The 14,790-nt window shown below is 47.1% G+C and overlaps 1 protein-coding gene across 1 annotated transcript; it reads right to left on the minus strand.

Annotated features, from left to right (window-relative positions):
* Window positions 1–534: 534 nt before the first annotated feature.
* On the minus strand, window positions 535–12,015 carry LOC8026738 (maleylacetoacetate isomerase). The gene is made up of 7 exons (XM_029975626.4): window positions 11,852–12,015; window positions 11,148–11,199; window positions 10,625–10,701; window positions 9,531–9,611; window positions 7,502–7,579; window positions 5,666–5,792; window positions 535–805 (listed from the first exon to the last, which is right to left on the minus strand). Exons 1-7 carry the CDS (start codon window positions 11,861–11,863, stop codon window positions 549–551), a joined length of 684 nt encoding a protein of 227 aa, XP_029831486.2. The 5' UTR covers window positions 11,864–12,015; the 3' UTR covers window positions 535–548.
* Between the last annotated feature and the right edge of the window lie 2,775 nt (window positions 12,016–14,790).

The raw sequence follows: 14,790 nt of genomic DNA on the forward strand, positions 1-14,790 counted from the left end.
GTTTTCGCTTAAGGACTTTGAAGGTTGACTTATCGATGAGGCATAAAAAGCCTTCGCCTAAATAATTATTGGGCAGATGCAAAGCTAGCTGCCTTTTTTTCCGCTGCACTCGCCGAACGCGTTAGGACGCGGAAAGTCAACGTCTAGCGTTTTGGAATTCGCATTCGAACTTGTTCAATTAGTGCACTGGAGACAAAGGCAGCTAACTTTATGTCTACCCATTAATTCTTCTAACCAGAGCTCGGGGTTCTGACGTCTCCACTCGATATCGTCTCTTTCTTTTACTCGGTTTCTGACCGCATTGGGATGCATTCTCATGGCACTGTGGAATTAGTCAAGTGCAGACTTTCTTTTAAGAATGTTTTTTTCACGTATTCGCCGGAATCAATGCGTTTGGAGGAAAACTCACTCTTCTGTAACACAAAACGTTGTTTTACAAACATGGATTAGGATCACACAAGTAGATATCCACTCGCTGTTTTATTTTATTTTGAGGCACAAATATTGCAACGCTTGTCTTTAATTCAAAGATCGTTACGGAAACTGTTTTACTTTGCAATCTTCTCCAGATCCGTAAATTTTGCGTAATTGTCGGGCGCATTTGGTTGACGGGATGGGTGGGCAACCTTGAAAGCTGGCAGCTCCATGAGCGCGCAGTATATGCGCATGATGGTCGGAAACGGAGTCATGTCAATCCTGTTTTTTGCCGCGCCGAGCACCTGAGGCACCAGGCAGATGTCGGCCATGGTGACGCTGTCCCCGACGCAGTACTTTCCCGCCGTCTTGGAGAGCACTGCTTCTAAAGCTGGTCAAGAGAAAAGCAGATTGCAGTTGTATTTTATTCTATTCATCAAACCATAGCGGGCATTCCTTGCTTCTATTCGCCCGAAAGAATGACGCAATGCACTGGTTCAACAACATGGCGTAGTCAAATTTTGAGTGTCATCGTCGCCCACCGCGATCCACAAGACTTTCCGCGTATCCTTTTGGCTGGCTTTTTATCAATGGCGGAGTGCTGCCCGGGTGGCCGATTACACTTGGCCGCCTCGCGGTGGAGACGCCAAGATATAATTCAACATCCGGGCAATCTTATCGAAAGCTTTGTGACACCAGGGTGCCCACAACAGGGATATACAACTTTACAACAAACACAGCCGACGCTTAAGTTCAATACCTGTCTTCCCGGCACAGCCCGTCGCATCTTTTCGAAGCGTCGCCTGATCGCTCTTTTCTTTCTTGCGACGATGCCGAGGGTGCACAGACTGTGGCGAGGGAACGTCGACTCGGGTCACTCTAACATGTCGTCAAACCTCGACGCGTGCGACTCGCAGTTGGTTCAGGGTGCAAGAGTTTGGGCAGCTGACCAACTGAACAAACTCTCCTGGCTATGCCGGGCCAGGGCCCATAACGAACACTCGCGAAATCTGAGTTAGCTTCCAGTAAGAGTGCCATGCTTCATTAAAGAAATCAAAAAGCACGGAATGTTTTTTACAGCAGAGCTATTAAGGGCTAGTTTCCCCAGGATCGTGTCCGTCAGCAAACAAATGATGACACAGAACTCTGGACAGCTACCTGCTGGGGCGGAGCATAGAGGCACACGTCTCTCTCCACTTCACTCTGACATGCAGAAAGACGCTTTCTGATGATTCTTAGCCGACTTGCTAGCCGTGTACGCACACAGCTTACCCAGGTAAAAACCCGAACGCAAATTTACAACCTTTACTTTCCAAGCCTTTCCACTCTGGAAAGGCTTGCGGCCGGCCATTACTTTATTCCCACCATAGCACAGCTTCACTGCTCTTCCTTCTTCACCAGAGTGAAAAGGCTAAAAGGGTTTTAAATTGGAAGTGAAATATTTCATTTATTTAATTTTAAATTTGCGTTCGGGTTTTATTTTGGTAAGCTGTGTGCGTACACGGCTAGCAAGCCGGCTAAGACCCACAAGAAAGCGTCTTTCCGCATGTGAGAGTGAAGGCGCGAAAATGTGTGAGAGAGTGATGGCCTGTGTCTCCATGCTTAGCCCCAGCAGATTCCAGTTTACTCGTCAGAAGTGAGTTAGTTTTTTCTTTTATTGCAGCCAGGCCTGCACAGTGTACTCCAAAAAAATTTTAATCCAAGTTACTGAGTACCAGATGAAAAAGTGAACTAAGTAAAGCACTAATAGGAGGTAAAAGCGCTAAAAAACGACGGACAAGTTGAAGAATGACGAACACCACAGAGCGCTAACTTGCAACTGAAGTTTATTACTGAAAACACGTACACATATATACACCGTGACATCAAAAAGACAAGTGGCAATAATGCCGCTTCATCTATCTAAGGTTAATCTATGAATTGTTTACTCTTTCGAATGATTTCAAATATGCCACCTCAGAGCTATACAGGTTTACTGAGGGAGTGCTGACACACTTGCCCTGATCGTACTTCAAAATAAAAAACGCCTCCGATATCTCTCTCGTTTTTTTGTCTCTATTCCGAGTTAAGATAACGGTGTTGTCAAGCCGTGGGACACACCCACATCTGTTACAGTGTACAGCCAGATTGCCCGAGGGTGATGATCTAACTGACAGGGCATGTTCCCTGAGTCTGTCGTTTATGCACCGACCCGATTGCCCGATGTACACCTTTCCGCATGATAAAGGAATTTTATACACTATCATGCGGAAAGGTGTACATCGGGCAATCGGGTCGGTGCATAAACGACAGACTCAGGGAACATGCCCTGTCAGTTAGATCATCACCCTCGGGCAATCTGGCTGTACACTGTAACAGATGTGGGTGTGTCCCACGGCTTGACAACACCGTTATCTTAACTCGGAATAGAGACAAAAAAACGAGAGAGATATCGGAGGCGTTTTTTATTTTTTTATTTTTTTTTTTTTTTTTATTTTGAAGTACGATCAGGGCAAGTGTGTCAGCACTCCCTCAGTAAACCTGTATAGCTCTGAGGTGGCATATTTGAAATCATTCGAAAGAGTAAACAATTCATAGATTAACCTTAGATAGATGAAGCGGCATTATTGCCACTTGTCTTTTTGATGTCACGGTGTATATATGTGTACGTGTTTTCAGTAATAAACTTCAGTTGCAAGTTAGCGCTCTGTGGTGTTCGTCATTCTTCAACTTGTCCGTCGTTTTTTAGCGCTTTTACCTCCTATTCATGAATAACCAACTAGCCCAAGTACACACCCTTCTAAAGCACTAAACATTCCGAAACGCAACTCGTAGCTTTCAAGATGTTCCTTATTTACAACGTTGTGAAAGTGACAGTCAAGCAACTATACTGGGCGTCAACCACGTTGTGCTACTTTCTCAAGGCTTTTTGTGGATTGCTGAATACCACTGGTAGTGCAAGGAAGAAAAGAAAAAAAAAAAAGGAAAGGGGGGGGGGGGGGGAGAAGTGAGATCGGCAGAGGCACGAGATGATCAGGCGGCAGCGCGAGACGAAGCTTGGCCGATGAACTATACATGATCGGTGCTTCCCTTGATTGTACTGTACATATGTAAATATCTCGCTCAGTAAATAAGTGTTCTGTTACAGGTCAAACGTTTGTGAACGACTCATTTCGCTAAAAAGCGTCGAGCGTAGCTCCACAGTGCTGCAGCCGCGCCTTGCTGCGAGAGCACATGCACTACGTCACTTCCTCGTGCATTCGTATGCGCTCGCGCAAGTGGCTTTGACAGCAGGCACGTAGCCAGGGGGGCAGGGGGGGGGGGGGGCATGAGGCTCGCCCCCCCCCCCCCCCCCCCCCCCCGAAATCTTCAACTTTGCTGGGGCCTCCTCTTCCTCCTTTCCGTCATACAGCATTTTGTCATGGGCAAGCCCCCCCTCCCCCCCCTCCCCCGAATCAAAATCCTGGCTACGTGCCTGTTTGACGGTGTTGGAGCACTGCCGATGGTATGCTAGCCTTGACAACGCAGTACACAATAGTTGAAGCCAAGCTGAATTTTGTAATAATAATTATAAAAGAACTTCATTACCACATTTTTTTTCCACTGTGGGGTTTGGTGTAAAAGATACGCGATTAATTGGTCTAACAAGCACGCAGCTTTTACTTGTGGAAATGAAAAGCCTGTCTTTATTCTCTTTTCGCCCGGTGCCCATACATTTCACTGCCATCTTTAGCGTGAATGGAGGGCTATACCGTCAATATCGTTGTGTGTGGCCACTAAAATGTTTGGCTCGGTATCCCTTTAAGATAGAGTTACTTGAGTCGAGTGCTATAGGAGTGAAGTACGTTGCTGGGTCTAGTTTGTGCATTAGTAATTACAAATAAATTAGCACAAAAAAGACAGAGACAAGACAGGCGCTACAGGGCAGCGCCTGTCTTGTCTTTTTTGCGGTATTTTTTCTGTATCTAATTATTCAAGTTACATAAAAGTCTGATTGTAACCCCTGTGATAGTTGCTAGTTGACGAGAGCAACGCATTTACTTCCGCCTTTCTTGAAGACCGAGTTCCCTCGTTAAGTGGTTTTCACACGGGTGAACAATGGGCGATGTGCGTAACGTGTCGACAGCAGGCGCAACTTCTTCCTCAGCGTTGTCGTTCACTCGGACGAAGTACCGGGGGGTGGGATGTCAGCGTTTGCAGTCCTGTTTATCGATTTTTACAATTGACACCACAGCAGACGAATTTAGCGGCCTCAGAATTTTATACCAGATAGTGTAACGACATAATATCATGGAAGACAAACCGATTCGCCGCCAAACCGGGATTCTTTGTCTCGCCCGACCGTCCATCCCTTTCCTCGCTGCGTGGCGACGTCATAGCGCCGCAGCGCAAAAGCCTGATGTTTTCTTCACTTGATGCGCTCACAGAGGAGAAATTTCCGGGATTTCTTTCTCGTGTGAATAGCCCTTAAAGGACCAGTGGACCTGCGACAGCCACAGACACCGGCGCTTGCGTTCACCTACCGCCGAGCCACAATTATCTAGAACCCACCCGGAGAAATCCTCCCAAGTTCCTTTGCCCGAGAAGCAGTGGAACTTAGACGGACTTGTTCTGCCGTATGCATATGCAACTCATCTGTCGCGTTTATGTGGGTTTGTCTGGGGTAAGCTCCTTTTCCATTTAAATTTCACTTAAATTTAGAAGTAGCAAAAAAAAAATCCCATTTAGAGAAAGCAATTATCTATTTATTACTATCTAAAGCACTATTATACATCATACGCATTTTTGTTTTTGTTTCATTTCGCTTTATTCTGAAATATTAATGAGGCTGTGAGAAACATTGTTCGAGCTCTATTACTAGTTTACTACCTAAACCGCTATTATGCATTGTTTGCGTCATTGTCATAATTTTAATATATGAATTACTATCTATATTTTGCGAAATTTTTCTCTTGAATTAAATTTAGAATAACATTGTTCGAGTCGCAAAGTTAAACGGTCATTCAACCTTAGTTTATACGTTATTGCTGGTCAAATGGGTTTGGTGACTGGCACTTAATGCTATGTTAATTACCTTTTTGTCGCTCACCATGACACCAATAATGTCTCAAACCGGCCTGTTTATTTTTATGGCCGGAGATACGGAACAAAACCATCAAGGGACTACGTGTTTGCATCAACACAAACCATATTTATCGAAGCAACGAAAACGTTGAGTTACGGACTTGGATGGAGCCAATATTTTCACGGTTTTCCGTAACGTTTTTGTCACCTTGAAATCCTTTGGTGATAAAATGCGTGCACCAGTCGAGATTCTTTCCGACTTCCAGTCTGCGGGTAACGCTGACATTCTGGAAGGGTTGAATGCCAGATGCGATCAAATGCGCAATGGCGCGAACCTGCGAAAATGTGCCAACAAATTAGCAAAACAGCTCACGAATACCCTTCGTGCATAATGTCAAACTGCGCTCTATGAGCACTGTATAACATTATGTCACTGAGACTTTTGCACCATAGAGATCGCCGAACAAGACTAGCATAATGAAACTCGTAAAGGGTGGAAACGTAACCGTTATTTAATATCGCTTACGCAAAAGGACGCAATTGACGCATGCACAGTAGTTCCAACAAACATGGCGGCAATCAAAGTGTCTGTAGCTACGGAGCAGCTGTGCATAATCAAATTTGTGCGAAGGAGAAAGTTGACCCAGCTGAAATTTTGACAAGGTTTGAAGCACAGTATGGAAAACAACCGATGTCACGGGGAAGAACATGGACAAGAGCGTATGATAAGTGCTAACAGTTTGGCGAAGGACAGCCAGCGACAAATGAACAGAGGAACATTATAGTTCGACTCTATGTATAGTATAATCACGCAGCCTATCTCTTTCTATGCCAAGAAAATCAAAGAGCTGCTAAATTTTTTACAGTGGGGCCTGGGCGCTTACGGTGAATACTTTAAGAAATAACAGCATACTTTTGTGTTTGAAAAATTTTCGATTCTTAGCGTAGGAATGAAATTCCCCGTGCGAGTGAGGGCGACGAACCACGTGCTCTGGCAGCAGTGCCGGGCCGAAGGACTGTGGAAGCCACGCTAGCCTTGTCAATGTAGAACGATAATAGTTGACGCCTAGTATAGACGCTTTAAACACGCGCCACATTGAACCACCATAGCCGACCTTCTCTAGTTTTACCGAAATGCCGAGCCACTGAAGTGGGCGTTTACGAGCCTCCACAGAGGCCGATGCTGGGAAGAAAGACACATAGCACCTAAAGTGGCAATCACCTGTCCTGCTGTGGCAATGATGGAGCGAATCGAACGTAATAAGAGGACACACAAACTGAAGGTCGGTTATGGCGGCGCCCATGTACAGATACCTGAAAGCGTCTGTAGGTTGTGATTTCCTTGTTCGTCGAAACGCGACTGATTCTTGTTTACAGAAAAAGAAAACGGACTTTTTAAGGTATTTCTGTTATTTACTCTCCTCTTTCTGGAAGGCCGAGTTCTTTTTCGAAAAGAACCGGTGGGTTTCGGGAAGTTGTAGTAGAGGTAAGACTATTGCTCGGACTAGCGGACGACACCGGTGTTCGGCGTCCGAACGCTGACCCTGACACCACCTATTTCTCTGCGAGAGAATTAAGCGGGTAGATACAAAAGCAGCTAGCCTTTGTTCCTACCCACAATCCTTCCAATGAGAGCCCGGTGCTGTGACGTCACGGTTCCCGCTGCGCGAAAGCAGACGAACTTGCTCGCCGATGACTAATATGCACTCGGAAAGTTCCTGTAGTACAGACTGCACTTTCAACTAGAACATATGTCTTACGACTTCTGAGAATTGCGGTGCTCATAGAATGTGTACCATGCCGAGCTAATTCGACCAGAACATTTCCGGAACATGTTGACATATATGCGTTTTCAATTCTTATGAAACATTGTAACTGTCAGTCTGTTTTAATTGAGCGGGCTCGAACATGTACGGGATTCAGAGTAACCTATTCAAGTACTGTTGATTTTGTGATTCCTTTAGCAAAGATTTTGTTTTCATGACGAGATATGTTTTGACACCGAAAGTAGACATCCTGAATATATAAGAAGTTTTGAACCAACCTTTGCTCGTAGAATGATATCGTCTGGCAGCAACCTGGGCTCGGGATACTTCTCTTCCAGATACTCGATGATCGCGAGCTACAGGAGAAAGTCATTTTAACTCAAAGGCGCGAAAATGCAACAAAAAAACAATCTCGTTTTAAAGGAATGCTGGAGACAATTTGAAACGTTTTGTAATGATCACATTTTACGAGTGCGGGAGAACATTGTAATGTAGGGGTACTTTTTCAAAAGTTTTGGACGAGTGTTTGTAAGAAAAGTATTTTCAACAGCCAAAATACTATAAGAAAATCTATCATCATTTAAACGAAATTTTTAAAAGTTCACATTTTAGCAAATGCAGAACCAGCACCGACAACGCCGACAGCTCCAGAGAAACAATGTATGGAGCGTTCTTCTCATTTCTCGTGGAGCAACTCTCCCTCCACTGGGATGGCCGCACTTTGGAGCACATGGAACGAAAATCGCGCCGATAACCTCATGAATCCTGGGTTCAACCCCCCTCTCCAGTTTGTTTCATTCTGGAGGGGCATCGCACCGGCGTGCAGTCTTGTATAACTACTGCGTGATGCACGAGAAAGATCCCAGCAAGCAGTCGTACTGCACTGCCTAAATGTTTCATCTGCAGCGTGCAACAATGTTGCCATATGCTCTAGCAGACTAAACTCACCTTAAATAAGTAAAGTCCTCCAGGCTAATGTCTGTGCATAAGTATGGAGGTTGGTTTGAAGTTATACCAAGAAAAGGTGAAGGTGAAGTTTCCCCCTAATGGCCTCCTTCAGTCTGACGAACACCGGTAACTTCAAACGTCGCTCTCCCTTCTCTTTTCTTGGCAAGTTTTTACCAACCTACCCACTAATAAGCACACCTTGTTTAAAGATTTGTGTTATACAGTGAACATAAGTTTGTTGTGTAAAAGTTTAGGCAGCGTGAAGTACGATGCAGTACGACTCTTCGTTGGATGTTCTCAGGCAAGAGAGGGCACCGGGAACCAGCACGCGTACGGTAAACTTGAAAGATATAGGTTCCTATTTGCACAATCGACAGGATTGTACCCGACTTATCTTTTCCCTTCGATCTTTACATCTGGACTATGGTGCCATGGAAATGTTAATTTATCTACAAAATGCCCCCCCCCCCCAAAAAAAAAAAAAAAAAAGTTGCAGTTTTTTATTTGCAAAAATACAACTACCCATCACCGAGCGTTCATTTTTCTCTCGAATGTAGCGCTAGAGGTACGAAACAGGTGCCAATGTTTCAACAGAAACCGTTATCTTATAAAAAAATATGAAAGTTATTTTCGAAAATTTTCATAGGGAAAATGGGGCCTATTTTTGTACCTTTCCGGTGACTGGCGCCGTAGAGCTTCATGTATTTTACAGCTTGGCGGCCGCCATTTTCCCATTAGAAATTTCAGAAAATCACTTTTGAAAGTTTGGCGTCTGGTTCGGACTTTTAGGGCTACTTTTGGGCGGAAAATGAGCGTTCGGCAACACGTAAAATAGTTTCCCGTAAAAAAAAAAAAGAAAAAAAAATTGGTAGTACTTTTTGAGGGGCTACTTTTTATTGCTAGAGTACGTCGCGTCTCGGATGCATAACTGACCCTTTTCAAAACCCCATCTAGCAACATTGAAAGTCGTCATTTCTTTGGTACGAAGCGAGTGATTGGATTCGCGTTCCCGCCAAAGGCTGACGTCGTGCTCGTGTCCAATGCAGGCTAAGAGTACCTGCCTAAACAATGGCGTACTCGAATAATAGGCGCAGCATGCGGGCACTTTTGAAGAGGGTGTATGGTATTATCAGCCATGGGAGGATACCACCACCAATTACCCGTCGTCAAAAGGAAGCTCAATATTTAATTGAGTATCGCTTTAAAAGCACTGATGCAAGTTTGGTATACACGCCAACTCAGCGTTAGAAAGAACACAAAAAGGAGCGTAAAGAAGCCACGTGCACATGCCCAGTTGCTCCGCCAGCGCCGCCGTTTTCGCGACGTCAGAAACACGGGTTAACGAATCGCTCATATTACCGATTGTGAGAGTGGTTCACCGTCGATATCGAGCACCGGCAGCTGTTGCATCGGGTTCTTCTTCGTGAATTCCGGGGACAGCTGTTGGGTTCAATAAAAATGTACGTTTTTATTGATGGCTCGGGCTAGGGTGCCTCAGGAACAGCCGGCAACTTTGAAACACTCTAGCTCGGGTGTCTATGCTAGGTGGTGCAAGCTACCGCCCGTTAGAAAGGGTACAGCCGTTAGCATCCACCTATCCATCCATCCATCTGCGTACGTTAAGGTAGGAGGCAACGAGGTTGGTAGGAGAGGTGGTGTGGCGATATCGCTCGCTTCTCGCAGCAACCGAGCGAGGTCCCACGCTTCGTGCCTCATGTGTCGGTATCACCATGGTATTGCTTCTGTGAGCTGCAGGTGCAGGGCCACAACAACTAAGACCGGTTGATTTTTTTGGAAACTGGGCTCACGGAAAAACGGAGCAAGCAAGAAAATATAAAGACGTATCACGGGTCGGGTTCCTATTTACGGCTGAGCAATGCCTCTAAAGGGTTGGTAACATGCTCAATCCGACCATTTTTGTTCGCATCCTTATCTCGACGTCTAGCCCTGGAGAGCAAGGTAGCCCTGCTTCCTGTACACAAATTATGCTTCGCTCTGTGGGCTTGAATTGTTGGGCTGCTCTCACCCTCCCGATCGTCACCTTCTCCTTGCCCACCGTAGCTCGGGCGAACCCATCCGGCCACCTTGTTTAGGAGTCTTGCTTGCTCGGGATAGCCTCGTACAGCATAAGTGTATCTTTGGGTTTATTATTTATTTAATCTACGTATCAAAATCTCCGCAAAATTGGGTCATACAAAAAGACAGCAAACATGGCGCCAACATAACTACATTCTCAGATTCCACCCAATACTTTCTGTTTGCGGGAGTTGCTTTCTGTTTGCGGCCATACAAAAAGACAGCAAATATGGCGCCAACATAACTGCATTCTCATATTCCACCCAATACTTTTTGTTTGCGGAAGTTAGTGCATCTGCGTGTGCGTTCGTGCTGGCGTCCACGTTACCTGCGGGAGTGCATCTGCGTGTGTGCGTTCGTGCGGGCGTCTACGTTACCTGATCGCCAGGCTCTCCTCCCTCTTTTAACACCTCGACCGACTTGTACTCATAGTCAACATTCTTCAAAGCCAGTGCTGTTCAAAAAGAAAGAAAAGAAGAAGAGGTATTTCTGTTTGTCCACAGATAACGCTTCAGGTCGCAGGAAATAGGGCCACGGTGAAAGAAGAAAGAGGTGTCTTAACGAGGCCGGAGCAGGTGGCAAAAGTTTGATGGGGCTTCCCTTGTCTCCTGGCAGGGACACTGTTGGTTTAGGCGCCATCGCGCAGGCGTGGCCGCGTGCCGCGCGGTGTTGTAAACGTGTTCGCGAATAGGAACGCTTTTTGGAGCTGAGATCACCGGTCCCCTGATGCACATTAAGATGCCTCTGGACATGTTGCGTCATCTCACGGCATTTGCCAGATATTAGAGCGAACCTTCGCCACATTTGCTCTATGGCGAGGCGGCGCCGTTGAGAGACACCTCTCCCTTTTTCCGCCGTGGCAAGGGTGTTGAAGTGAACATAAAGGATACAAGAACGTACCGATCCGCACTCTGTACGGACAGGAGCCCGAATAACAGGAGTACAAAATGGGCTGGTGAGAAAAGGAAGACGAGTCGTCGTTTCACCTCGCAACGAATGCATATCACAACTGCCAAAATATCTCGTACAGTGAGTTGGAACCAGTGACGAAGCCAAAAACAGATCGCGATCGTTGACGAGCCATTCTTAAAATGATGTTAGGCATGCATGCATACTGTCCCGCGATAGATTGGGAACACCGGCCATTATTGTTATTTTCTTAAAATACATGGCTTGCATTGACGTCCCGTCATCCGCCATTGCTTTGTATCATGCTGCTGTGCCCGTACCTTCTGCCGCATGCATTCCGCATCATCTGTTCTCGGCAAGCTTCGCCGAGAAGAACAGTCTCGATGGTGCCAAATGTTTGCTGCACAAGTTAAGCACAGGATCATGGAACGAAGCAATGGCGGCTGGTACGGTGTCATATGAGCTCACGTGCAAGGCATGTATATTCCGTTCAGCCAGTGGCAAAGGTGAGCGGTATGACACCCAAGTATCTACAGTCCCAGCAGGAAAGAGGCGCCAAGGCATTTTGCGACTGAGACCATTCACGACGTTTAAGGGCAGATCCCCACTTTCTCGTTGTTTGAAATGTGACCGATACTTGCTATTCGAACTGTGCACGATGGCGTAATTTAGGCGCAAAGGAATGAAAATCTCACCTTGGAAGACATTTCTGCGAGCTATTGGTGCTCTTCAGCCCAGACGAAAGCCGATAATTGCGTAACTGTCGGCAACCAATAGCTGTAGAATGAGGCTTCTCCTGAAGGGATGATATAGTCTCCACAATGAGGCCTATTACCAATTTATCGCCGGTCAAAGTGATCTGGTCACGTAGGAGCTGACAATGCTGGGCAAGGGCACGTCAGCGTATTTGAATTCGCGAAAATCCAATGACGCGCTCGCCGCAAAATAGAACACGCCTAACTGAAACGTGGCGATGTCGCATTCGGCGTACTTGCAGTCAGACGGAGACTTGCAGCTGTTCTGGTCAGAACATCTGCACTGTTTGCAGGCTCAGATACCTAAGGGTGCAATACCCGCCAATCCCAGCACTACGTCGCCACAACTGGAGACCAAATCCGTCTCTTATTGCTGTTAAAGTTTAGAGAGGTGGAAGCAATGAACTTGTAAAACTGGCGCTGCAGTCCTGCCAGATGTCACAAAGCCATTTTTTTAGTTTAGCGAGATATACAAGGACTGCGTCCAGCACCACCAGCTGTGTTCCGATTTACGCTCTTTTCACCGCTATGTACAAGGGTTGTTGGGAGCTGCGTACTCGTCGGACCAATCAGTATCCTGCCTTTATCGCCTGTCCCCGCGGTGTTGCGCTTCAACATGCGCACAGAGAATGATCAGGGGGCGAAAGACTGACGATTGACTGGCCCAAAAAGCACTTAGTTTCCATCGCTTTCTCAGCTCATGTGTGAACTATGTATAGATAAAGGAACGCATCTGCGGTGTCTGTCGGGCTTTTATGACACGTTTCCAACGGGCACATAATTCCCGCAGCCCACTACCAAAAAAAAAAAGAAAAAAAGCTGTAACATTATCATCATCAGCAGAAGCATAACCACCACCACCAGAGAGGTGGCATCACGTGACTTTTCTGATGCCCAGCCATAAAAAGATTAAACTAGAATATGCAATCGCGTGATGTGCCCATGACGGACCGTGATTAGCTCGTCGCGGTGCGTCCGGAAGGTTTTACCAAACGAAGCTCGAGGAGAGGACGCGGTGCGTGGTGTGCCAGTTGTACGCGCGCAGTGCTGCACTTGCTCCGACGAGAGGACGAGCCGAGCCCCTCGGCAGTCTGAGTAAATGAAAGTGTGTGGCGTTGCCGAGACAGAGATGGGACTTTGCAGCGTGAACGGTTGTAGAAACCTTCCGCGGCGAGTAAGGTCCACAGGCATGCCCCTGTTTGGTTACGCCCTGAAGTTCACACTGACCTGAGCTTATTAGCGGTTCTCTTAGATTTTCGAGTCGGCGAGCTGCTCAAACGATGGATTTCGGCCCTTGGTTGCAACAGTGACTGGACTTCATCAAAGTGGAGTTCCGTTCGCTTCAAATCAGATGATTTCGAAAGTCGTGCCAGGTCGAATTGTGAAATGTAAATGTGCCCCTGCCAAGTCATTGAGTTAGTCCAACGTTTGTCACGATACATATTAATAAAACATCATAGTAAAACTCAATTGCATGGTTCAATGTTGGTATCTACGCATACCCAGAACAACCCCAAAGCTATTGTGAAGTTGTGTGAGCGCTCCACTAAACTTTTCACACCGGCGTGCACAAAATGATCTGTCAAAATTCGTAACTATTTAAATTTCAATTTATGCACAGCAGATTTCTCAAGCTGGCCGAAGTTACGCTCATCGTAAGAAAGTTGATATCCACTTGCACGAACGGAGTTTAAAAAAGATCATTCCTCACACCTATTGTTGTTACACGACCAAATAAAAGGCAGCAGGCGCCGTCAGCTGCCGCGATCATGAGCAGAACCAAGTAGAACATAATGCTGCTCAGTTTGTAGGTGCAATCATAACCATGTACCATTCAGTGGTCATGTGTGGTTCATATATGAGAAAGAAATAGGCGAAAACGATCAGAAACATGCGAGCGACACGGGAGGATGGCTTGGTAAAGCTACGTAAATGACATCATGCTTGACCCTTGTGGGAGCCGGGGGTGAAACACGAGGCAGAGGGCACGTGACAGGCGGCCGGCGGAGAAGGCACGAGCTGGGCGAGACATTGCGTGCTGAGCGAGGCTGGAGCTAAGCTGGACAAGAACGACGGAGCCGGGGCTGCCTGACCTGGCCCATCGAACCCTGGAGCGGTCCACCAGCGAGGTCTGGAGCAAGACCGGTGGAAACGGCGAGCCCGGGCCATATGACCTGGGCTATGACGATCCCGGGGTGGTTCCGCAGCGAGACTCGGGCATTGATAGCCCGGGACAGCCAGCCTACGCAGCGCTGGCGTGGGAAAGGCGATCCGCAGGCCTGGACACGGACCCCGACTGTGAGCCCTGACCGACGGGCGACAACAAAGGTCGGCGGGCCTGGACTACCGGCTCTCGACGACGGGCAACCGAGAGGTACAGTAAACCCATTCGCTGTCTTCTCGTTGCAGTGTGTAACTCCCTGGGTGACGGGCGGAGCGCATACCGATCGGGCGGTGATTATTAGTATAGAGGGACCTCCTCCGTAAAGAAACCCCACATTAAAATGGCGCATCCAACGTGGGGCCCGTTCGGTATGCCTCTGCTTCTAGTCGTCCCCAGAGAGTCCCATGGATTCGTTGAGCGGGTTGTTCACTAACGCTAACGATGCCCGTTGAGACAAAGTATGTTGGAATTTTGGTGACTTGTCTCACTGCAGAGCTCAGCAGGTGTCTCCTCGAATCGAGTACTTAAAGGTCTCGAAGGACGAGGTTGCGGACGCGCTTTCTCGGGTACCCCAGAATAGTGGTTGGCAGAAGGTGACGCAACCGGGGGGAACACGAGGAGCGCGGTTAAGATGTAAGAAAGTCGTCTTCGGAGGCAGAGGAGAGGCACGGCAGGTTCGTTGGAAGGCAGGATAGCGACTGGCAGGAGGGAAAAC

This window comes from Ixodes scapularis, unplaced genomic scaffold (genome assembly GCF_016920785.2).
Source record: "Ixodes scapularis isolate PalLabHiFi unplaced genomic scaffold, ASM1692078v2 PGA_scaffold3__209_contigs__length_174095766, whole genome shotgun sequence".
In the NCBI taxonomy this organism is placed as follows: domain Eukaryota; kingdom Metazoa; phylum Arthropoda; class Arachnida; order Ixodida; family Ixodidae; genus Ixodes; species Ixodes scapularis.